The sequence below is a fragment of the Hydra viridissima genome, unplaced genomic scaffold, assembly GCF_058129835.1.
Source record: "Hydra viridissima isolate aposymbiotic clone 2 unplaced genomic scaffold, HvirCarnegie_v1 scaffold_2, whole genome shotgun sequence".
NCBI lineage: Eukaryota > Metazoa > Cnidaria > Hydrozoa > Anthoathecata > Hydridae > Hydra > Hydra viridissima.
Window position 1 is genome coordinate 18,956,677 of NW_028324301.1, and position 26,799 is coordinate 18,983,475.

Sequence of the window (26,799 nt, forward strand, 5' to 3'; positions counted from 1 at the left end):
TAGTTTAAGCTTAGAATTAGTAAATATATTTAGAAGCATAAAATGCGTTAAGTTGATTAATCTGCTTAACATGGGTTTTCATGTGAATTCAGTATTTGCATCAAAAAATCAAAAACTAAAAAAACACTCAAAAAATCAAAAATTATTTCCAAACTTTAGTTCATCAGACTGTAATCTAAAATTGCAAAAAAACCGACCATCATTCATAGCAATAAAAAAATCACAGAAAACGCTACAAATTTCCATTCAACTAGAAAAAGATCTTCGTTTAAGTAAAAGTATTAATAAGGTCAAAAAAAGAAACATCAAAAAATAATTATCGACAAAATAGCAAACAAATATATACTAGTAAACTAAGTATTGTATTTGCAAATTTTTTTGTAAACATTAAAATTTAATTGATAGACTAGAAGGAATAAAAACTCTTTTAAAGATTTACAGATTGTCCATTAAAGAAAAAAAACAAAAACAAAAAAATAACAAACAACTGAACAAAATTTTTTTTTAGAAGCAGCAAAAGATGATCAAAACAGTGAACCGAAATACGAACAATACAACTCTTTTGACACTTATAAATTATACAACTCTTTTAGCAGCAAAAAACTGTAAAGAAAAAAACCACAAAATAAACGACTATGTTACGGATGATAAAGAGCAATTACTGACGAATAAATGTCCTCTCGAGTAATGAATAATCGGAGGAGGGAGATAAAAATGGAAAGAATGTACAATTGAGTACTTAACAACTAGAGAAGAAGAGGGGGAGGGGGGGAGGCAGAGTGGTCAGATTGCTCCGAAAATGCGAAAAATTAAAAAACAAAATTTGAAGGTAAACTATATTTTTAAACTAAAAGTAGATTAAATATTATACCAATTAAGATATGAAAAGCACTTCAACTTCAGATGTGCACAATAAATTTGATAAACAATTATTTTTCTTTGAATAGTTTTAGTGCAGTTGGAAACTTCTTTCATATGGCTCCAGTAATGAGAGTTAACCCAAGTTTCATATGGCTCCAGTCATGAGAGTTAACCCAAGTTTCATATGGCTCCAGTCATGAGAGTTAACCCAAGTTTCATATGGCTCCAGTCATGAGAGTTAACCCAAGTTTCATATGGCTCCAGTCATGAGAGTTAAACTAAGTTTCATATGGCTCCAATCATGAAAGTTTTACCAGTCAGCTGCAATTGCTAACTGAGGTTGCAATTAAACTTTTACTTGTAATAATGAATAACATAGTTGCTTTTAATAATTAGAGATAATTACTTGAAGTTAAACAAATTTCCAATTTAAAAACATCATTTTCATGATTTTTTATACTATTCTCCCCATTGGTACCATTTCTGAATTGTTTGCTTGTAAGACAACATTCAAGTTAATAACTGTACAAATTTTCATCAACAACTTTTAAAAACTGTCAATCTTATTTAGCAAAATGATATAATAAAATCCTACAATTTTCTTTGTTTTTTGCAAAAAAATTAAAATATTAGGAAGGTCTTTCATGATTAAAAAGAAGATTTAAAAAAATGACAGATAATTTTATTTCTTAAATTGTACTCTCGACACTTTTTCCACTAATTTCCACTTTTTAAAAATAATTTGAAATCAATTTTGGTGAATTTTTCCCAAACGTCGAAATAAATCTAGCAACCCAGATTTTATTTGACGTGCAAATTTTTGCGGTAAATAGAGATGTGGCAAAGTTGCAGATTAAATTTCAGTTATAATTTTAAATTGAAAACTAAATAAAAATTATCACATTTATAAATAAATATATTTAACAGCAAATTATAGATAGTATTATACTAATTTTACCTAGTGTGCTAAGTTTTTATTTTTAAATTATTGTTCTTTTCTTCTTAACCCTAAGCATATATTTAACCTTGGTCACATAATACAGTGGCACAGTGACTCAAAACAACAAAAAAATGGCAATAAACCCCTCACAACTTTTTTGTGCCCTTTTATGATATTAAATTACGATGATTTTTTATTGAAAAAGTAAAAACAGTTTTTCCATAAAACTTTTATCTTATAGTTAAAAGAAGTTAAAAAATTTGATATTATTTTCAAAGAAATCTGAAAACTGAGAGATTTTTATTTTGTTAAAATGGAGACTTTTTAATCTAAATAAATGTCTATATTTTTGAGATTTTACTTTTGAGATAATCTTTTAACTTTATATATTTCAAATGTATTTACAAAAAAAAAAAAAATTAAAATCTGTTTTTTTGTTCAAATTAGAAGAATTTTCTAAAATAAAATAGAATATATAGAATATAAATAGAATAAATTCTTTGTTTTAAATATCAGTTAAAAAAATGTTCCACCGAGTTCCAAGGAGATTTGTATTTTTTTCAGTAAATTAACATTTTTACTTTTAGAATATAAAGGGATTGCTGCGGTCACCTACGGTATAGGGAGTTATTGAGAAAATACAAATGTCAATGAATCCATAAAAACCTTGTTTTCCACCATTTTCTAACAGTTTATTATATCAAACCAAATGAAAATGGCGGAAAACAAGGTTTTTACGGATTCATTGACATTTGTATTTCTTGAATTTTGAGAATTAAAAAATGTTTCTGATATATTAATGATTTTATTTTTAATTGGTGATTCTTAAAAACAATAAAAAGAAAAAAAGAAAAATTTACTTTTAACGAAACGAGATAAAAGACTGAAGAAATTAACAAAGAGAACATAAATAAAGTAAAAGTTACTTTAGCCATATTTATTTCGAAAGTAAAGAAAAACTAAAACAATGTGGTAGAAATTATGATACATTTATAGAAAAAGAGTATAAATGGCTTCAAGGAAATCTTATAAACAATAAAAGTAGCTATTTTGGTTCTGGAAAGACCCATAAACAATGGGAGGTCCTTGAAGAGCAAAGCAAAAGAGAAAAAAAATAATAAAAGAACTAGCTTTTGAGTATTATGCTCTATTTTCAGCTTTTGCAAAAAGTGCAGATGCTGCTGGTGAAAAAAAAAAACTTTTTTAGAAAAAGTTTAATGTTTTAGAGATCAAAAAAGTTAAAAACACTTTGGATAAAACCTTTTACTATAAATATGAGTGTAGAGGAAGCTTTTGCACTAAAAGTGAAAATTGATCTCAGTGATAAACAATATTAAACGATCAGAAGCTTATCTCTTGGACACGCATTTATCTCCTTTTTGCACAATATTTTAGTGGAAAATTTTAAATACTATCCTAAAAATGTTTTTCTTTGATTTCAAATGCTATCATTAACATTGCTAAAGCTGGATTTATATAAATGGTATAATATCAATAGTAGCAGCTGAAATAAATAATGGCAATTCTGCCAGTGGAGCAGTTAAAAATCATGAAGTTTTTTCTGAAATTACGATGATTGTGATCAAAAGATTGTATAACATTCTCATAACCATATCTTGTGGATATCCCATTAAAAACGATGAATAAGATTTATACCGCCACTGAAACAGCAAAACTTATAGTGAGTTTGTACGGCTGGTACAAACTCATTATAAGTTTGCCTTCTACTGTACACAAATTGCTACTACATAGTACTTCCATATCACAAAAACTAATTTTGCCAATTGGGGTAATATCGGGGGATGTAACGGAGAGTTTTAATAAATAACAAGTTTTAGAAAACATAAGAATATCTAGGAAAACCATGACCAGATGAAGTTATTAAAAGGATTGTAATGTAAATGATGAAATAAACATAAAAAATCTAAAAAAAAAGTTTTGTTTTTATGTATCAACATCCTTTAAAAACTATTGTTACACAAATATCAAGTTGAGTAATGTATCAAGATGTGTTTTGGCTTGAAAATTGTAAAACTTTAAATTTAAAAATTAAAATTATTTTTACGCGTGGAAGGTGCGCATAATCAATATTTTTGTCAACAAATTTTGATTCCTTGACACACAAAAAAATTATATTTTCACATTTCATGTTTATTTACAATTTTTTAAAATTTTATTGAGTTTTTGCCGTTTTTTGATCATCCTGAGTCACTAAAGTGGTTAAAAATAGTTGCAAATTTCAAACCTTTCAAAGAAACTAATTTCAAATTTTTTTATTGAGCTATGAAAAAATAAAAGTAATGTTGCATTTTTTTAGTTCAGGTAAGGCTTCATTTTCCATCTTGAAATTCAGTTTTCTAACATCTTAAACGCAAGCATCTGATAAAATGTCTGCTAATCCTTGCAATCCTAGTGCATAGCAGGTTTCTTAAAAAACCCTAGAAATCATATCAGGTCATTCTTACTCAACATCATGTTAAATTCTGAGAAATTCTGAAAGATTCTGATAGGATGAGAATTCTGAAAAAAATTTGCTAATGCAAACCCTTACATAAAAGTAAACTAGGTGTGAGGGGTAAACTTTAGAAATGTTTTTTTTATAACAAAGTTCACTCCTTCAAAAAAGTTTCATTCAGCTATTTTCGGAATATTATTTACTTTGGGTTAACTTATGTGAAATCCTTTTCAAATACTTTTATATTACATACTTTATATTTATTATTTATTATTTAATAAATATAATTTTTTTTACTATGTTTTTTGAATTTTTGCGCGATTTTAGGGAAAAGTAACAGTGTGAGGGAGGGGGGGGGGGGTAAATGGTTGTAAAAAAATATATAATTTTTCATTTTAACTTTAACAAAAATATTTATTTTTAATATGATGTCATGCGTTTCCGTAAGTTACTTTTAACTGGATTCTAAGTGGAAAAAGATTAAAAACCTTGCTTTTTTTGACAAGAATTATCGTTGAGAAGATTTGTTCAGTACCCGAGAGAAACGTATGATTTCTAAAACTTTGTGCAGAGTTCAAAAAGGCATAATTCTTTTTTTCAACAAAAATTGGGCAATATTCAGGTACATTTGGTGGATTAACAACTATTACAACGTAAATAATGCATTTCTCAAGGTGCGAAACCGCGCTATTTGCATAACACTGTCGCTAGGTCGGCCCAGAAAAGATATTAGAGTTATGCTCAGCTATGCAAGGGGGATAAATGTCTTCTAAAAACACTTTTTTAAACAAATATATTGTGATTGCAATGCCATTTGAACGAAACAAGCTTTTGAAATTTCTCGTGAGAAAATGCCAGCAAGACAAGCGGCTTAGCATCAAACTCTACCAATATTTTACACTAGCAGGACTTCATTCAACATCGCTTGAATTGAAGGCCCCATCGCAGGTGAGTGTAGAGTTTGCAAAAATGAACCGCGACTCATTGCTAAGGACGCATGATATTTCTTGAAGCTTTCAATACGCTGTATTACAACAAATCCGAATTCGTTTCTGCTAGTTATCTGTCCTCATTGAAATTTTGGAACGCTAGTCGCTTCTCTGTTAACATTTTGGCAACGTATGATTCAAATTTAATTAGATTTTAGAGCGGATTGCCTGGTCAAAGCTACATAGTTAGATCAAACATTGTTTTAAGGCCCATGAAATTTCACCTGCATCCACACGCGTCCTCAGCACTTCGTATTGTTTGCAATGGTGTTTAGATTTTTTGCTTTAAAAATAGTCAAACGAGGATTTCTTGTTATGAAAATGATTTTCTAAGTAAAGATCTTAAATTTTTACTTTTCATACCTCCTGTTCTGAAAACATTTCCAAACAAGTTTGATAAAAATATTAAAACATAATGAATCATCTTTTGTAGAAGATGATTCATTATGTTTTAATATTTTTAATAGAAGTTTTTTATAATATTTTTAATAGAATTTCTTTTTTATAATATTTTTAATAGAATTTCTAATAGAAGTTAGTTTGCAAAAAAAAAAAAAAAGACTATTAAATCAAGTTAATTGTTGAATGTGTTTTCTTCTAAGGATGTGCACAAACTTTTAGTGATCATACGTTATTTTCCTAATTCAGAACAATTTGAACATTAAACTTAGCTGAAAATCAATAAAATGTTAACCACTGTTACTACCTTGCTAATAGAGGCGAGAGCTGGACCGAACCTTTGGTGAGTTTGTAAATGAGATTTTATCCAAGTTGGCAACTTGCTTTGCACAGATGGCCGTGAAAAGCGTTGGTCAATTAGAAGTATACTGGCATAATCATTCTTATGGCGGATTGAACGACCTGAAAATATTAGCGAAGATATAGCGCGCATTGAAAAGAAAAAGAAACTTTAAAAAATCATATCATTCCGAACAAAAATTTTTTAAAAAATCCTGCAAGATAATAAACCGCTTATAAATCAGACCTATAGACTGGTTGACTGCTTTCATGCAAATATTCTCGTAATGCTCTTTTCCAGCGGTCGGCTTAATGAAAAATAAATAAACAATACTTAAAAGAATAACAACTGTAACCACTACTTTTAAAAACAAATCAAATGTAAAGATTTTTATATTACACTTATTGTGCGATTAAGAAACTCCATCTTTTCCTTTAATTCTGGTGAATTTGCATTTGGGTATGGCAGACCAATCATCATTACACACCTTAATAAAAAACAACCGGATAATAAAGCAAAAGGATTTTTGAAGTTTCTAGATTATGATCGTATATGCTTCTAAAAAGTAGTTGCAATTGAGTGTATTATAAGGTATTCTTGTATATTTATTTTCTTTTTAAACAAGATACAATCTACCAAACTAGCAATATTTTAAAAATCAGTAGTATATGGGAATTTTTTCTCAAAATATAATTGGAACATAAGTGGGAATAAGGTCTTATTTGTGCTACAACATGTGCTTGCTTCAGAATGACAAATATATGAATACATGACGAAAAAAGTAAAAAAAAACAAACACTAAAAGCAATCAATATACAAATAAGTTCTGAATGTTGCGGTCGCTTAATTTACGTCTCAATCGCTCAAAAATTTAAATGACTAATATTGTATCTTTTTACTAAGCACCAGCGTTTTGTTTTTCTTTTGTAACAAATAACAACGAATAATAAAAAGAAGAATAAAGAACAAAATACAAACTTCTATATCAGTCATTTAAAGTAAATCGAATTAAAAAAAACTTTATATATATTAAGACACAGAACATTACAAGATCCAAGGGAAAAAATTGTTATAACTTATATATCCTACACATGTTGTTTCCACCTTATTAAATTGTGCACTCGATTAGATTCGCTTAACTTATTTTTCAAGAATAACGAATTAGGTGAAAATAAAAACTTTTGCTGTTTTAAACACATAAAGAGTTCTATTTTAGTAAACGTCAGAAAATTCGATTTATTTTTAACTACTGATAAGAAGTTTGTGTTTTGTTCGTTATTATTTGTTACTGACGGAAAAACAAAACGTTGCCGCTTACATTTTACGATTAAAATTTTACAAATTCCAGTTGGTCTTGAAAAAATTTTCAGACCAAATGGAATTTGTAAAATTTGCAAACTACAGTTGGTCCATGCTAAAAAAGTTACAAAAATTAATTTAACAAAAAATTGCAATTAGGAAATTAAATAAAAAAACTTGTTTAAGATTTAAGATTCGAGGATCACTTTACAAATGAGACATAATCCAACTTGCAGTTGGAAAACTTGCTGTTGCAAAATCTATATTTAATGTTTATATTTAACGACAAATTTCACCGTTTTTTTCGGATTTTCCAAAAACCTTCAGAACAGGAATAATTATGGCTATTTTTATCTTTATTTTTTTTATCTAATTTAAATCTATTTTTCTTCATAACTATGCAGTATGAACTAATTACGCATAATAATTACACTGACCGGCCCAGATCATCTGAAAAATTAATTCCTTCACTCATTTTCCCACCAACAACACTTAGAAGAATCGCTCCACTAGATCGAGCTTTCTATAAAAAAAAAAAATCTTAAAAGAGTATGTTAACTAATGTCTACAAACCAATCATAACATTTTCTGGACTGTAACACAAAATACATTTATCATCTTATTTCTCCTTATTTAAGTTATTTCTTACATTTATCGTATTGGTATATTCTGATAACATCTGGTCACACAATGCAGCTGACTTAGGTTCCCGGAACACCTGTTAAAAGTTAAAGAATATAAATTTAAACAAAAACTGTTTTTAAAAATACCAAAAATATTTTTAAAAATACAAAAAAAAAACAAAACAAGTTTACTCTGCTTGAATTTTTACTTTTACGCTACATAACTCTTAATTTATTTGATACCTTTTTCTTGCTGTCAACTTTTTGCAATAGGGAAGTATTCATCCATCGGTGATAAACAAACTCTTCATATTCATATGAAGGGAAAAAACACACGATACCACCAGGGACAACAGAACAAATATTGCATAACAAACGACCAAGCTCATCAATCTAAAAATTGTCATTTACTAAAGCTATATTTTTAGAAATCCACAATTACAGTATGAATTTGCTTGTATAAATTATTATAGCCTTTACAAATATTTTAAAGACATAATAACAGTTAACTTTTTTTTTTTAATGAGCACTCATACCAAATCCAAGTTACTTCTATTTTGATAGTTAAAATTTAGGTCAGCAGAAGTAGGACCTTTGTGCAATCCTAACACTAGTAAATTATTTGATGGAATCACATGACCTGAGTAAGAATAGGAAAAGAGCTAAAACAATAATATGTAAGTGTTAATAAAACTGAGTTTTAAAAAACAGCTCAAAAAATAAAAATCTCATGTGAAAAACTATAAAATTCTCACTTACCACAAGAAAACTCAGTTATTCTAGATGATGGAACACCAGAAGTATAAAGCAACAAATTTTTGATATCACTTACCTAAAAACAATTTTTTTCTGTTCATTCATTCTTCATTTTTTCAAACTAAATACTTAGTTTTTAAACAAAAAAAACAATGAGCAAACTCTAAACTGCAACCTACAGGTTCCATAGTGCCACCTGCCAAAATAAGAGCTTTGCAGTCTTTTGTTATATCAAGAAAATGTACAGCTGGATTGAGCATCAGAAATTTAATAAAAGATTTACTAGGAATTTCTAAAAAAAAAAATAGAAAAATTCTATTAAATACTTTTAACTACGATATTTAAGTGTTATAATATTTTCAAATAGTTTAATTGAAATAATTTGTAGTTAAAAAAGTATATTTTTTTAAAAATAATTTTAATGTATTTTAAATAAATTTAAATGCATTTTAAATAAAATTGTTTTTTATTTATATATATGCAAAAACTGATTGTAAAATATGAAAAAAGTGCTGAAAAAAAAAACAAAAGTTTTGAGAGTACTGCTCAAAACTGTTTTTAAGTTTTTTGGCTTTAGAAAGATTTTCAAACCAAAAACAATCTAGCAGACCATGGACTTACCATAGCAATCTTCTACAATAGTGTGGAGTCAGAAAAGCCACAAACCTTTTTTAAATCAAAAGCATATACACAACTTATGAAACACTGTAGAAAAAACGTGCAGAAGAGCGCACTTAACATGTAGTTAATTTTGTTGAAAGAAAAGTTTAATTTAGCAATAACATTGACATGTTACCCTAGAAACAAAAAGAAGTCAACAAGCCCAAACATTCTAATTAGCTTGTTTTGCAATATCTCAAGAGCTTTAAGAACAACTTATGCTTTAGATATCTGTTGTTTACATTGTGCAGAAAAGAACTTAAAAATTGATTTTAAAAACATTGAATGGTTCCAAACAAAGGTTTTTTTAAATGAACCCAAATAATAAAAGTTTTGATAGAATAAAGACCTAACATGGTTCAAGAGGATTAACCATTGATTAATCTATAGTTCAAGAGAATTAACCATTGAAGAGGGCAACTGATTTAGTTGCCACAGGCCAAAAAGGCCTCATATTTTCATTACTGTTTTATTGTAAATTTTAAATTGATAAAAATTCTGAATTAAGTATAAAAGTAGGTATATGCCATATTCCCACTTTTATACTTAGTTTAGAATTTTGATCAATTAAAATTTATCAATTTTAACTCATAACACATAAAAATGGATCAAGACCTCTGGTTTAGCTCTAAACAACCACCCTGGCTTTCTTTATAATGTTAGCTCAAATACAAATAGGACTTTGACATGACTGCCTGATGGGAAAGGGTGCATAATAAAGAATGCATACATAATAATCCCTTTCTTATAATATTGCATAATTAAAAAATCTCATCTTGTAGCAAATTTTGGAATGCAAAAATAAGCAAAATATTCTATTATATTTGATTGTACACTTAATATAAAAAAAACGATAAAAGAGTGGATTGTAAAAATTGATTGGAAGAAATGTACTTATGTTGAAAGCAAAGGAAATTAAACACATACATACATACATACATACATACATACATACATACATACATACATACATACATACATACATACATACATACATACATACATACATTACATACATACATTACATACATGCATACATACATTACATACATTACGTTTTTTATTATATAAATATATACATTATTATTTCAATTGAATATTGCATAAAGAATGAGTTTGAGATGCATAACTAAATTACTCTTAGAGAATATGTTAATCACAGATCTTTAACTTTTTCTTAAAATTAAGTTTAAGTGAAAATGTTTAAAAACATTCATACTGTTTCTGGTAACCAAGACTCGTCCATCTTTGTCGGTATTAGTGAGAGCATATAAAAATGACTCAACAAACATAAACTGAGAAGTTCCTCCAACATAACCATCCATATTTTCTTCACATTGTGATGTAAAATACTGACTTTGGTATTTATCAATAAATCCATTCAACTACAAACAAGAAATGACTCACTCTAACTATCCTTCAAACTGAATATTGAACATTAGCTTGAAATAAATAACCAGGATAACTAACAATATCTAATTTTATAAATAACTTAACAAAATAAAACACCTTTTTAGCTATCATACTTCTTTCACAATACTTGTGGATCTAATGAAAAACTTATAGTTAACAAATAATGAAACATGTAAAATAAATTTTTCGTATTAGTAAGTAATATTCATTACTTTATGCTACTTGAAAAAACAAACCTTGAACAAGTTTACATTATCTATTTTTGTGCAGTAAATGAAATCATTTATTGTAGACAAGTTTTCTAGAAAAGAAATTCATTTATCATTATTGTAGTGAAAAAAAACAACCTTTTTTCTGAAATTTTAACTATATATTAATGATGCCATTTATATTGATCACTCATAAAACTCATGGGGGAAAAAAGAGTTAAACTTGTTTTAATACCAGGTCTCATGACAAAACAATCAAAATTTGCATTTCAGACATGGCTTGATAAAAAATTAAATACATTTTTCTAGAAACAAAAAAATTTGTAAAAAGATAAAAAATTTGTAAAAAGATAAAAATTTAAAAAATAAACTTTAAGTTCAGTCAGAAGTGCAATGCTTGTAAAACAACATGAACAAGATGTAGAAAGAAAACTATTTTATCTGAAGCAAATTTCAACAGGTGTCAAGTAATCAAGTGTTGTGCTTTAATTAAAAAGAAATTATAACTATCATTTTCATGTAACTCTATGATGGCAGAGTAGATACTAATTCTTTTGTTTTAACAAAAAAATATTAAATTTGCAGTTTAGATAATAAATTTCAAAATCATAGCTACCTTCTGTGGAAGATTCATAAGATTCTAAACAAATTGACAACTGATTAAAAAAACAACCTTTTCTATATGCAAACACTTTTTACCCACACACGCATTAGGTTACCTTTTAAAACCTTTAAAATTGAGGTTAAAATATAGATAATTTGTTCAATATACATCAAGTTTTTTGCTTTCAATCGTTTGCTGAAAAGAAAAAGTGCACTTCATGTAATTATATAAAGACAATAAACTAATATAACTTAAAATACCTCATAACCAATAAAAATATTGTTCATTACTAACTACACTACAAAAATTGGTTTAGTAGTAGTACATAAAATATATTAAAAATCATAAAAACACAACTACAACAATAATTTTACTTAACTTACAAGTATTTATCTCGGTAATGTTTCAACTGAATAATTGATGAAGATATCTAATTAAAAACATTTTATTTAAATGTATTTTATTAATAGCAATTGAACTATGCAAATAAGTTTTTTAAATAAAAACTCTGATCACTATTTATGTTAGATTTTATAAATATGAAAATAAATATACTTGATTTTGACTAATTTCAATACTATGTATATTGTTAATGGTTTCAATGAGATTGTGAGCCTCATCAATAATAACAACACAATCCTTTACATCAATTCCAACAGATTCTCGAGTTCCTCTATGTAATAATGTCTGATATGGTAACACTATTAGCTAATAGTAAAAAAGAATAGATTATAAAAAATTTATATAAAATAATAAGCATAAAATTATTCCATTAAAAAAGCATAACAAATAGCAACTTGAGCAATATAAAACAACTTAACAAAAAAATACTTTAACAATATAAAAGTTTTAAAAAATCCCCACTTGTGCATGAGGAATTGTGTGTCTTGTTCCATAGTACGGACATGTATCCAAATCTTTTCCCAGATTAACAATTTGTTCTATATCTTGAACCTCCATCTATATTTAAAATACTTTTAATTCAAAGCTTTTAAAATTTTGTTTAATCTAGCCACATCTAGTGTTTAATTTTCAATATTTATTTCTAAAATTTGTAGAAAGAATAAAATTTTGGTTAAAGTTAAAAACTTAAGAATAATGACCAATAACTTTTGACCCTTAAAATAGTTTTAGAAAAAAAAATTACAGTGACGTGATCCTTAAAATTGTAGACTTTTTTTGAACTATAAAATGGACAACCAGTTGATATTTCTCCTTTCTTCTGTCTTTTCTTTGGCTGATTTTTATCTGGTTTTTCTCCTGAAAAGTAAAGAAATAGTGTATATATAAGAAAAAGAAAAAGGCATAACTGAGTGAATAAATACATTGACATAATTAAAAAATCTGTTAGCAGGATGGATTTGCTAAGTTAGTAACTAAACTTAGTTATTAGTTAAATAGTATACTTATCCAAAAATATTCTATAAAATGAAAATAACTTAAATTAAAACGCTTGTATAACCTAATGTAAAAGTTGACAAATGTCTACAAATATTTGTTGTACTAATTTAACTAGTATTCAAAAGCAATATTTTTAATTACAAAATATGATTGTAAAATTATTTTATAAGAAATTTTTAATACATTGGGCGAAAAAGAAGAGGAAACTCACCTTTCTTTTTTTTCTGCAACTCCAGACACTTATCATTTATTTGAGCAACGCTTTTGTATCTATTAACTTCTTTGTTAATGCAGTAATTCTAAGAAAATTAATATTTAAAATAAATACAATTTTTAAGCTTCACATCTTTACATGAATAACAATTCATAACACATCTACAAACACATGCAATATCACGTATGACTTCATTTAAACCTATATTTTTAAAATCAAGAAGCAATAAACAATAATATAGCATTTCAATCTATGTTAGATTGATTGCAAGTTAACAATTTAAAATGAGAAAGTATAATACATTTTAGAAATAAAAATTTTTAAAAATTTTATATAACTGTCTAGCGTAAAGAAACCAAGTCATACCTGCCTTGAACCCAAAACTACTAGTTTTACACGATCAGAGTAAGGTGACTTTTGAACTTCATGCACAAATTGTGAAAGTTGAGAATGTGTTCGACTGCAATAAAATATCTGAAAAATAGTTTTATTACATATTGAATACATGATTTAACATATTTTAACTAAATTTTTTTATAGAAAACTGAAAACTAAAATATTTTCTTTTGAAACATTAAACAGAAACCTTTGTAATGTTTTCTTCTTCAGTATCGACTTGCTCATCATCTGAGCTAAAAAGATCCATTTACAAGCGCATACTTATCAAAATTGTATTGAACCATTTTTTAAGGAAGATTTTTAATTATAATTACTATCTTGTGTATTTTAAACATTAACAAGCAATAATAATTTGAATTAAATACCTCAAGCAGACAGCATCTTGATCACTAAAGTAATCATCAAGAATAAGCTCTTCATCATCATCATCATCTTTTATACTTTCTGCTGTTAAACTATTTTCATTAATTTCACTTACAAGGGATGGGCAATCTTCCCTCTGTGGAAAAGATGATTTTGAAAACAAAATTTGATACAGTAAAGAAACACATTACTAGAGTTGCGTATTTCTCAAGAATATTAAAATCTCAAAATTCAGGATTTCCTAGCATAATGTAAAATTATAGTTTCAAGAATCATGATTTTCTAAAAGGAATTCTTGATAGATCCCAAGATAATTAGAAAGTTAAAAAATATTTTTAAAAGGTATTAAGTTAATGTAAATTGAATCATGCAAATATTTTAAGGTAGATAACAAAGAGATAGATCTGCAATCTGTTAGCTCTTTTTTTAGACTGGATAGTAACTCATCTCCCAACTTAACTTTTTGATTCTCCCATCTTGTTAACAAAAGTTTTTAGAATCTGCAGAAGAAAAGTATTGCAAGGATATCATTAATGTTTTACAGGTTTTAGAACATTAATGATGTCCTTGCAATACTTTTCTTCTGCTTCAGTAGAGACCATATACATTAAGTGTTTTGAGAGCTTTACATATGTGATTGCAGATTAGTATGTATCTGCTCAATATCAGTTCAATGCTACTTCAATATGTCTTACAATCTAATAGTAAAAAAAGCTTCTTTTATATAGATAGAATTGTGTTGTGGCAAGTTTTTGAATTTTAAAGTATGTTTTCTAACTTTTCTCAAGAATTCCTCTCTGGAATAACTTGATACCCAACTCTAGATGTTATACAATGCAAGATAAAAATAAGATAAATATCATGAAAATTTGCAATAATTAAATACTTTAGGGGGATTTTAAGTATGATAAATTCTTAAACTAGAGCCTTTCATAGAATATATCAATTTTTACAGTTGCATCTAACTGTAAAAATTTAAACACACTATGAATTATTGGGTTGGTTAAACAGTTTCCGGAAATTATTCAAAAAATCTAGTGTGAAGCATTCTGTAGCCAAAGATGGCAGATAGATAGAGAATTAAGAAATTACACAATTGTATTGAAGCAAACCCACATCTAAAAATCTAAATATTTTATGAGAAATTTCAAGTCTCATGGGAGTTAGTAAGGTCTGCAAGTCACTTGCAAGTGAAATATGTAACAGAATGAAGAATGAAGACAAAACAAGAATGAAGAAGAATGTATAACATTGTATAATAATTTAAACACACACAGGTCACAGTTTCTGTATGAAGGATATTCATGATTCGTCTAATTGTTAGAAACTGGTAATCAATAATAAAACCAAATGTTATTAAATGAGGTATTTTCTATAATTAAAAAATAACTTTAAAAAAAGTACAGCGAAAATTCTGGAAATTAATTACCAACCCAATAAATCCTTGTGCTCACAGGTACCTTGCATTTGTTAAAAATATAAACAAAAATACAATATCTCACATTAAGTTATAGTTATAAAGTGAATGAAAGACTACTAAAAAATTATCAAATTTATTTGAAGGACAAAATAATACCTTTCTTTTATTTTTTTTATTTTTCCGCATTTTTTCAATGGTTTCTTTTTGCTTCTTTTTTAAAGCTTCTTTTAACTGAATATTTGAGAAAATAACAAAAAAGAAAATAAAACATTGAGAAACTTAAATTTTACATGTAATTCCAAACCACAGTTTACTATTTAGTCACAGCAAAATCCAATATTTGATATGGAGCCACTAAAAACTGTTTATTATTCATATTTTTGAATTTTAGAAATGGAAATGGAATTAGAATTTCTTTTTGTTTCCCCATTTAAGATTGAAAATAAACAACTTTTTTTAAAATTTAAATGTATTTTTGGAGAAGGATGGGAATGTCTTTGAAAAGAAAAGATGGTTTTACCCAAAAATCATTGAACTTTTTTTCTACTTCTCACTAGTAAGTTGTAAAAAAATTGACAAGAAGTACAAGGCATATTATAGGCATAAAACATTACTGTAAAAAGATTTTAAAGTAATATTAGTCCCACCATACAATATAGAAACAACTTTGCTTTTCTTAGTTTCTGTGCTCTTCAATGTTACTGAAGTAATTCAAATATGCTTACTGTGGTTTTACTTTCTTATTAAGATTTTCAAAAATAAGATTTTGTTCTTCAATTCTTTTAATAATACTTTTATTGAATTAAACTGTTTGCTGCAAAAGATCCTTCAAACTTTTTCTCCCGTGGCTACATCAAGTTACATATATTTACACAAGCAAAACATAGGACAATCACCACCACAATTTTTTATGACATTAATTGGGTTTAGCATATCTTATTTCAGAATCACTTTGAGTAGCTAATATAAATAATTGATAGCACCCATGGCAGCAACAAACCATTTTTAGAAGGATGACTGCTTGGCAACTAGAATCTAGATCATTTTGCAATTTTTAAAATATAGGAAAAACCAACCACACAGCATTAAATCTAGTGGACAATTCAAACTGAAAAGTCCACCAAGACAGGATCAAAGCTATAATGTTCCAAATGGAAACTGCTATACATTGACTCCAATCTTTCAATGAATGTTTATCAGATTGAAGTCTAAAAGAACACTAGAAGATTGAATATCACAAATACAAAATAGATTTATGTTTTTCTCCATATGAAGGTTTTTAGATTACAAAGTTTAAGTTTTTGCAGCATAACAGATTGTATGGGACTATAAAGTCTATGGTACTATAATTTTGACCACTTATCACTTCCTACTATTCTTTTTATGTTTGATGAGACTAAATTTAAAATATCTCTTAACTCTACAAATATTTGTTGTTGTATTTAACAATTCATTGCAAAAATTCTGAACCATAATCCAGATGGAATTTGCTTCATTTAAACATTTGCCAGTGATCTTTGAATTTTTCATGGATTGTTCCTGTTGCTGCTCACTCAATCTAAATGAAGTTATGTATCATTGAATGTTTTGAAGGATGTCAACATTCTTCAATATATCAGTGCACTTACAAAATGGTTGCATCTGAATGCTCAGGTTGATAGGGAGCCTCTTGATTCTGGCCAACACTAGAATAAGTTCTTGAGCAGATGTCTAACAATTTCCAAAAAAAGACAAAGCTTCAGTGGATCAAATCCAGAACAAGTTTAAAACCCTACAAGGCAAAAGATGCTTGGATTTTTCATTTTCGCAATATGTTCAGTTTCAATTGAAACCAAAGTTTCTAAGCTTTGATGCCTTGTTCTAGTTCTATAAAACTTCAATCTCAACCAATTGTGATAAGACAGTTTATGCATAACGTAGGTAGTATTTTTGAGATTGATAATGAACATGTACTTTTCATTTCAGTTCATATTGGATGTTGCTCATAAAGCTTTTATTTCCCAATCTTGCAAATCAAAGATTTACAGAGCTTTTAAAGAGGTTTGAGTAAATGATCTGGATAGAATCAAAATCAAGAAGCAAATGCAATTCAATTGTTTAATTATCTAGACTAAATTTTTCAAGCTTATTTCAACAGTGACCAAACACCCCATAATATCTTTTCATTGTTGAAACCTGAGTCTTTCTCTAGCAGTTTGTTTATTCTTTCAATCTTAAGACAGAAAAAATAGAAGATTTTCTACTTTTATTTTTGAATAATAATGATGAAGTACAAAATGAAAGTAAATTGTTTGAAGAATTTAAACGGATAATCTGAATTTTTAAATTGAGAAATTTTTTAAAATTTAAATTTTGAATACATAAAAAAATATAAGTTAACTTGTAGAAAAATTTAAAAAGATAATGAATACTATAATCATTACCAAGATAACTATAAATCATTTTTTTAGCTGTGGATTGCAACTTTTTACTGTACTTATGTCATTTAAGTCATAAGAAAAATGTTGTTTACTGAATATTTAACAAGGATAAAACTTATGTATTATTGGAATATTTAGAGGAAATTTTAAAAACTTAATATCTCTCTGGGGTAAAACTTAAAGGGTTTGAACTTTTCTGTAGTTGTTCTACCATATATGAATATTAGTTAAAAGTAAAAATTAAACCTGATTTTTATAGTCAATGGACTGTTTTAAAACTATCTGTAAGTATTATATGCATTTAGGATACAATTAAACATTAGAGGTTTACTCTTCAATTAGCAAGCATGATGGTGACTGAACAATTATTTGTTTTAGAAATAACTGCCATATTGCAAAGTTGTTTCCTGATTAAACTATTGATGCAATAAATAAATGATACTAGTAAAATAACTTATACATAAATGATAAGTAAATAGTGGTGAACTATATAAACAGCACAGACATCATACCAGCACTGGCAAAGTGATGACATAATGTCGTCGGTGAAAAGCCATGTTATAATGGTAACAGGATACATTAGAAATCTAAGCTTTAAATTTACCTTTAACTTTTCCAGCAGAATATTTGCTGCTTTTTGTTGAACAAAATCTGTCACCCATGAAGGCTCTTAATGAAAACTTTAAAATATTTACAACAACAAATGTTAAGCAATAAGAAAAAAAAAATTTTTTTAAATACTCAATAGCCATTTTATTTGATGCTCTACTTTGATATTTTACATTCATGTTTAGTTAGTATTTTTTTAAATATAAGCATTTTAGTACATAGTGTACAAGAAAATATACTTCTAATTCATTAAATGGGTGGCTCTGATACCAAGGAATCAAAATTGATAATTAAATCTATAATTGAACACAGAATATTGGGTTCTAAAACAATAAGCAATCAGTCTAATTTGGTTTCTTACAAGAGTTCTTTTTGTGTAGACTAATCTAATGCACTCTGACCCTGGTTGCACAGCAATCATTAAGTATTTTTCAGTATATTAGAAAAACTCTGCAAGACAGTCTGAATTAGCCTGACTATTTATTCTTATATGCATTTTAAACTGTTTAAAGAAAACAGTTCTTTAATAACCAACCGCCATTTTAATGAACAAAATACTTTACAAAAATTAATTATATTTCTTTTATGTCAAGTATTGTAAAAGCTACTACAACTTTTATAACAGTTAAAAACTAGAGGATGATAAATAACTTAATCCAGACTTTGTTAGGAGTAAACTATGTCATGCTCTACTAACATTCATTGAGTACTATTTTACTTTTAACTAAAAAGTAGTTGACTACACCAGAACTTTAGCAAGTAGCCAACCACACATTCAGTTAAAGTAATTGTTAAGATTTGTCAGTGTAAACACCATTTCCTGGCCAAATTTGAAGTAAAAAACTAGATAAAAGTTAAATACAGGGTGATCAGACCAAGTGTAGACCAATTTTTATTTAAGTAACTTAAAATGTTTTGCATAAGTAAAGTACATAGCTATACAAATATAAATGAAAAGATATTTTTTGATGTAACCTCATCAAAATTTAGCTTTTACCACTCGCCTTAATCTCTGAGAAACTTGATTACATGAAGCACCGATGGTTTCTGGTGATTTTGTCCCAGCAATCTCTTAACTTAGTTTTCAGTGATGTTATTTTAGTGAGAGGATGAACATGAATTGTTTTCCAAAATACTCCAAATAGCAAAATCCATTGGATTTAAATCTGGTGAAGAGGGAGGTCATAAATCTTTTCCTCAGAACTCTGCCATACTGTCCTTGCACCAATCTTGAACAATATTTGTGGTGAGATGTGGTTCTGTTTTGTTGGAGAGTGATACTAATCTCTTTAAACATTCTATTGACCTAAGGAATCAATTGCTCCTTTAGAAATTTCAAGTAAACATGTTAGGTTAATTTTACCCCCTCATTAAAGATAAGGGGTGTATTTCAACCTTTTGAGGTTACACCTGCCCAAACCATTAGACATGCTGGTTTTGGTGCTGATAAGCTATTCATTCATTTACTGGGATGTCTTCTTTTCACTGTACATAAATCCGCTTGTTCTGCTTAATGTGTATTACTTGCACTGTATATAAATACTCATCTTGTCCACAGCACTGGTGGCTGTGTGCCATCCTTAAGCTTATCCAAAAGAAGCTTCGTTCAATTCAACCATTTTGCTTTAGTGGTTTGTGACAGCAGTTGAGCTTTACTCTTTTTGAATCCTGTTTTAAAGTTTTAGATCAAAATTAACATGGTTTGCATCCTACCATAGCTGACATTTGCTACTGAAGCCAATTTTCTTATGGCTCTCTTAGAATTTCTACTGATGTTTATAAAGTATTTTTGATAAGGCTGGGTGCTCTAGTTTTTGATTTGGGGTGGTTCTTACCTTTGGAAGAGTAGATCCAGTTTCTCTGAGATGCTTTATGATTTTATAGACACCAGATCATCTAACACAGTTTGAAACAGTTCAGAAACTGTCAAATATTCTTTCCATGGTGAATTATTTTTTACAAATTAGATCTGCAAAACGTATAAAATTATTAAAAATGAATATGAAGTTTTATCTAAACACAAAAATATAAATAGAAACTCTAAAAGAGTTAAATAACTAACTTTAAGAAAATTGTCTACACTTGGTCTGACCCTATATTTGGTTTTAAAATATTTACAAAAACAAAATATTTGAAATAAACCATTTCTTTCTTTGTCTTCATCACTTGTTCTAAAACCAGATAAAATTAAATATTCATTAAAATTTTTATACAAAATACAATTATTTAGCAAAATGTTTTTTTAAATATTTAATTACCTGGTCTCAGTACTTTTTGAATTAATTATTGACTTAATTTTTTCTTCTTTCTCTGCCTCATAATCTAATAGCCACTTTAAAGATCCACATATCAGACTTAATGACTTGCCCTAATAACAGATATTGCAGTAAGAAAAAAAAAAGTTATAATCTAAAGACAGAAAATAATTCATAATTTTCCCTTTAATTTTAATACAAACAAATTTAAGTTGCATTATCTTTAAAGCATAAAAAGGTTTGGAAGGGAACATCCCTCTTTCAGATACAATTTTAGTTTTAACTTTTACTTTATATTTTTATCTTTACATACTTAAGGTTTTCTGCTTTGATTTAAAAGTAAGTTTGAAACCCTTTTTATTTTTTATTTTTTTCAAAAGAAAAACTGTGATATTTCTCATGTTAGTTATTTTCTTCTTCTAATACAGTTAAGATACATGTATAAACAATAAAAGGTACATTTCCATCATAGAATTTTTAAGTACTTTGTATTTAAACATTTTAGACAAGTTTTCTTATGATTGTCTTAATTTATGGATTTTAAGTAATAGATAAAAATGATATTTCATGAAATTCTTCAAAAAAGCCCTTTCATATCGACTTATACATCTTTCCATTCATTTCTGGCATGAATTTACAGTAATTGTCCTGAAAAAATAACTTTTTTGTTGGCTAAAAAGAAATAAAAATAGTAAAACCTTACTTTAAAAATGCTTTCAGTACTTTTACCCTTAATTTGAATTATGCCGAAAAAAAAAAATTACAACTTTTAAACCACTAACAAACCCTTTAAACTCCAAATAGTAATCGTTTAAATGCCAGGTAGTAATAAGAACCTTTACATAATGTATTTAAGCTCTAACATCCTTCAGCAGATCAAGATAAATCAGAGCTTCCTCATAACAAGAGGAGTCAATCATAGTGGTTTTTCTTGGGATTATTTTAAATATCAAAAACTTTGTTGTAAAACTCTTTTGGACGATGAGGAAATTCTTAGCCTAGACAGTAAGGACAACTTTTAAGCTATTTCATGCCAATCAACTCTTGTTATTAGTAGTTTCTAAACAATCAAGTGGGGATGCAAATACTATGCATGTACATAGAGAGAAACAAAAAAAGATCTTCAGAAAATCAAGAGAAATTGAGTCATTTGCCACTTGACTTGTGTTGTTTTAAACCCATTTAACATTTTTACTATAAGAGTATATTTGGGAGGCCATGAATTAAAGCATGATAGATGGCACTTTATCAAAAAAATTTTTTCGTTTTTTAAAAATATCTCTATAATCGATTCTTATAAACTCTTACTAATCCAAAGAACTTTCAAAAAACTGACTCTCATACATGCCCATTTGTGCTTCTCTTCATTTTGAAGCTTTATTTTTCATTATTTAAAACATGAACATTTTTTTAAGATTAAATAAAAGATAAGGTTTTACACTGCGATGCTGCCCATCAAAACAGAGGTGATATCATTTACAAAAAATTAAAAAAGCAAACTTGTAATGCAAGTTTATGCCTTTGCACAGTAAACACATTTTCTCAATTTTTTTGTATATCACTTTCATAATCTTAAATTGAAAAAAAATTAAAAGTAAAGATTATTCAAAGTCTTTTTTTTTTTAATTCAAAAGCAAGGAGCTTTGGAGTGGTTAAAATTTAAATAAAAAAGAACAATTATAATAACATTAGGATTGGCATTAGGATTGACCATTTTTATGTGGAGTTCCCTTCCAAATTTTTCAAAAACGATGTACCCTGATATATACCAGTAAAAATATACTAATGATCACCTTACCAATCATCATCAAACATCAGAAATTTAAAAAAAGCAAAAAACAATAAAAAATTGTTTTAGCTTTAATAAAGGTTACTTTTATCAAAATGAATACCATAATTTCAATTATTCTTGAATTATATTGTTCCAAGTTTACAAAAAAACTCCAGCAAATTGACAAACTTGTATCAACAATACAATATAAATACTTACTGTCCCTGTTGGACTTTCAAATATACCAATCTTTTCATTTGAAAGAGTTTCATACAATGTGTTCATAAAAGATTTCTGAATATCATATGGTTCAAAGGGAAACTCAAAATTAATTTCTCTTTTAACTTGTTCCATTTAGCTGAAATCTATTACAATTATTATGGAATTTTAATTTAAATAGTTTTTAAGCAATAAACTTAAAGTTTCAAATGCCAGCATCATGCATCATAGTCGAGTAGGAATAATATCATATATAAGCAAACTTCAGAATATTTTTGAAGGAATATTGGTATGACTCAATTTCAAAGCTTTCTTTATTTTCAATTTATTTTTAAAATATTTCAAAAAAAAAAAACAATATTTTTTGAACACTGTTCTTTTTAAATATCATTTCAAAATTGTAAATAGAAATTAAGAAATAACAAAATAAATATTAAAAACAAAAACAATGAAACTAAAAAACAAATAACTAATAACAACTTTAATATAAAGATATTCAAATCAATTAAATGTTCATTTATAATTAACTCTTGTATAAATTTTAGCATCTGTAAAAATATTGCAGGATTATTCTTTTTTTTTTTTTTACTTCATCTATAGAATTTGTCAATAAAAAATACCTTGCTCAAAAAGAATGATAAAAAATGTTCCGATAAATAATAATATTTATCAAGATACAAAGAATCAAATTTAAAGTATATACACACATGTTTTAATGAGATCTCATAGAGTTGCATTACTCAAACATAGTACTGTAGTTTACAAATGTATTAAGTTTATAAAAATCAGTACAACGTAATAGTCTTTAATTATAAAATCATGTAACTAATCAATATTCTCTAACTGATTCAAAATTTCTGACACAGTTGGTCTTAGTTCCGGGTCAACTTGTAAAATGGATTTTATGATGCCATTAAACTTACTGGAGTACCTAAATAAGAAAGAAAAGTTTATTAACACCCTTTTAAGTATTGTTTGTGAAAAAATTCTAAAAGTATGACTTCATAATAAATTTGAAAAAGAGTTGCAGAATATGTTTTATTTTTATTTGATTTGTAATTTATAATCATACTCTATAGGAATTAATTTTAAGATTTAATCATAATATTATGTATCTACATCAGTTATTAAACTTCCGTTAACAATTAGCATTAAAGTTTGTAATAATGATACAGTTTTTTATAAATGATGTTTTTTATATAACTTTGTTTTTAAAATTGTGTTTCACTTACTAGATCAGTTATTGTAATTTTTAAAGGTGCTTTTAAAATCATACTTTTACACGTACTTTTATTAGTATTTTTGAGGTTACTGAATTTATTGAACTTATTGAGATATTGATAATAAGATTTATTTTTTGTTATTCACATTTTAATTGTTATTTAAGATTTGTAAATGTAAATATTCATCAGATGCAAAATTTAATATTTTTTCAACTAAATTTCTATACTCCTGGTGTCATCAACATATCAAGATCCCCCATATGGTGATGATTTAGTAAGGTCAATGAGGGTGGTCAGGTCAAGGCCAAGTGCAAGGTATGTGAGTCTGAGGGTAACAAATCACTCTAGGAATTACAAAGTTCACCACTTCAAGCATCAGATACCACTTTCAGCACAAGCACCCAGAATAATGGAAGCAATTCCAGGAAGAAGAAAGAACAGAAAAAACAAAAAAAGCACTCCAAGATTCCGACAACAATGCTTAAGACAAAAATGCTAACTGTAGTGAGAAGAGGAAGTATGCTGGAGCCACAAACAAGTGGCTTGTTCATTCAGATAACCAGCTTACAAAAGATGGTAATCATGGAATGGTTAGCAATATTGACTATTGATAACCTGCCCTTTAATCTTGTCAACACACCTGCTTTTTCCAAAATGATGGGCACAATGTGTAAGAAATACAACATGAAACACTCTTCTTTCTTGCCAAGTACTTTAAAAAGTAAATTAATAGTAGTATTAACAATTATCATAAATAAAACCTAACTAACTTGATTACTGACAATTACTGACTTCTTACAAAGTATGAAGTTAACCATTGTAAGTTAGTTAAGGCTTAGAAAATGAATTAAAATGGTCACAAAAATAAATTGAAATAGTTTCATAACTTTAACAACAACAAAAAAACAAAGTTGATAAAAATAAATACTTTTCTTTAAGGCAAGTACATGCTCATCCCTATCCCAGTTGCTACTTGCTGGAATAGCTATCATATAATGATCTCTGGACTAACACAGCTTCAGAAACCACTAAAGCAGTTGAAACAGCGCTCCTGGATGAGAGAATGTCTCAACTGCTGATGAGCTCAACCTTCTGATAAAAATGCTCATGGTCTTGTCATATTCCAAGGAGACATCAGATAATCAGCAGACAAAAAGTTTTGCATCTACAAAATGCTTCTCTATATTACTTTCCTTAGACGAAAGATTGAGGACTTGATGAATGAACTTAAAGGATGGGGACTTGATCATCAGCAATTAAAGAGATGCACTAGTGAAAAGGATCATTGGAGAACATGTGCCAACAAAACTTACAATAATTGCCTTGACAACAAGAACAACATCATCAATGCTAAAATACAAAGCCCAGAAAAGAAAATTGATGAAAACTTAAGGATGCACTTGGATAAGATGGCTTTCTCAATTGGACCTGAAGATGAGAATCACCAGCCTTCATTGGAAAGAGAATTCAAAAGATACTTTGCCCTTTCAAAAGTTGACCTAGATATAAGTGTTAATTTTAAATTTAAAAAACATTAACTGATAATTTATTATCAGAAGTACATAAAATTTTGTCAGTAACTGTGGATAATATACTCATTCAAACATAAAAATGCGTTAGTGATGGAAACTGTTCATAAAGTGTGCTTCTGCTTGTTTTTAAAATTTATTTATAAAAATGCGTAAAAAAGTTGAACCTCTGGTTGGAGAAGATCAAATGAGAAGCACCTACTGTTGCTTAATATTCTTGCATGTGGATTCTTGTGTACTCCACCTACATCATCAAGCTGGAATGATTACCACACAAAAAAGAACAAAATTGAAGCTTGACATGGTCCAGGACTGACCTTAGTTTAGCTGAACATCTAGAGGTTTTTGCTTTTGGTGTCTCAGGTTCTAATTGATGATTTAGAAGAGAAAGGGAACACTGAGGTCACAGATTTAGAGGAAGAGACAGATGATAAAAGCTCTAGCAAAGGAGCCACTATTCATCTCTCAGTCTCAGTTCTTAGCAACAGAGGAGCATGTCAGAACCCCAACCAGGAAACAACTGAGACAATACAACAAGGAATAAACCAAGGCACTTAAATGATAAGCTGTGATTACTAGAAGAATCATGTACAAACTAGTTTTAGATTTTTTACATAGATTAAAATTCTTTGGACTTCTAAACATTTTTGTGACCATCTTAATAAAAGTCAAACTATTCTAATGTATGTGTATAATATTTTTTAATAGTATGTAAGTAACAAATGGGTTAGTAAAAAATGGGTTAGTAGAAAATTTTCCATAGTAAGTTGTTGTAAGAATTGTCAATCATTAAAACTATGTGTACTTGTTAAAATTAATGAATGCACATAATTTTAAACATTTTTACTAATAAAAAGCTATAACAAAAAAGTTGAAAAATTAATTTTTGACACTTAAAACTTAATTTTTCAACTTTTTTTTAACTTTTAATTCATTTTACAAATTTCCAAACAAATTTTAAAAAAAAAGACTTTCAAAAAAATCTGACTGGTTAACCTATAAAAAAACACAGGTAGAAATTCAGAAAGTTGAAACACTAAAATAACATCTAATAAGAGTTATTTGTTAAAAAAACATGCTGATAGACTTTACAGATCTATGTGTTTACAAATCTCTATTTAATTTACCTCATATCTGTACTCTGTTTTCCTGTTCCAGTCAATTAAAAGATGCATTTATGAAGTAACAAAAATTTCTTACACACCATGAGGTTAAGGCAGAAGGGATAAGTTTATTAGAGCAGCAATTAATAATTTTAGGAACCATGCAGTGAACCAATCAAAGCAAAATTAGTTGAAAATAATAAATTTAACATTTAAATTTTTAAGTTACTTATTAAAAGTTATTTTTTTATTCAGCAATTATTCATTTTCAATCACCCTTTTTTTAACTTTAAAAAGAATAAAATCTGTATTCATGGTCCATTTA

The 26,799-nt window shown here is 27.5% G+C and overlaps 3 protein-coding genes across 4 annotated transcripts in view; 1 reads left to right on the forward strand and 2 right to left on the reverse strand.

Annotated features, from left to right (window-relative positions):
- On the reverse strand, nucleotides 1-22,853 carry LOC145181336 (ATP-dependent DNA helicase DDX11-like). Of its 2 annotated transcripts, none has more exons than XM_090078286.1 (28): nucleotides 22,620-22,853; nucleotides 20,633-20,742; nucleotides 20,517-20,545; nucleotides 18,370-18,434; nucleotides 15,502-15,576; nucleotides 13,928-14,061; nucleotides 13,750-13,795; nucleotides 13,530-13,637; nucleotides 13,161-13,248; nucleotides 12,696-12,808; nucleotides 12,413-12,508; nucleotides 12,104-12,256; nucleotides 11,932-11,978; nucleotides 11,664-11,743; nucleotides 11,561-11,584; nucleotides 10,972-11,036; nucleotides 10,832-10,870; nucleotides 10,542-10,707; nucleotides 8,842-8,954; nucleotides 8,666-8,738; nucleotides 8,443-8,546; nucleotides 8,150-8,299; nucleotides 7,933-8,001; nucleotides 7,721-7,806; nucleotides 6,384-6,471; nucleotides 6,231-6,291; nucleotides 5,952-6,106; nucleotides 1-603 (listed from the first exon to the last, which is right to left on the reverse strand). In XM_090078286.1, exons 1-28 carry the CDS (start codon nucleotides 22,752-22,754, stop codon nucleotides 577-579), a joined length of 2,499 nt encoding a protein of 832 aa, XP_089934412.1. In that variant the 5' UTR covers nucleotides 22,755-22,853; the 3' UTR covers nucleotides 1-576. The 2 variants fall into 2 exon arrangements, with proteins under 2 accessions (XP_089934412.1, XP_089934413.1); XM_090078287.1 differs by lacking the exon at nucleotides 1-603 and adding an exon at nucleotides 5,424-5,528.
- The window catches only part of LOC145194434 (uncharacterized), a 27,591-nt gene continuing 7,233 nt past the window's right edge, over nucleotides 6,442-26,799 (forward strand). The window contains exon 1 of the mRNA XM_090078290.1: nucleotides 6,442-6,575. The gene's annotated coding sequence lies outside the window, so the exon portion shown is untranslated. The remainder of the gene's footprint in view (nucleotides 6,576-26,799) is intronic.
- LOC145194425 (putative serine/threonine-protein kinase DDB_G0291350) overlaps nucleotides 22,931-26,799 on the reverse strand; it is a 7,084-nt gene continuing 3,215 nt past the window's right edge. The window contains exon 9 of the mRNA XM_090078288.1: nucleotides 22,931-23,550. Coding sequence (XP_089934414.1) covers nucleotides 23,445-23,550 — 106 coding nt within the window. The 3' untranslated portion in view covers nucleotides 22,931-23,444. The remainder of the gene's footprint in view (nucleotides 23,551-26,799) is intronic.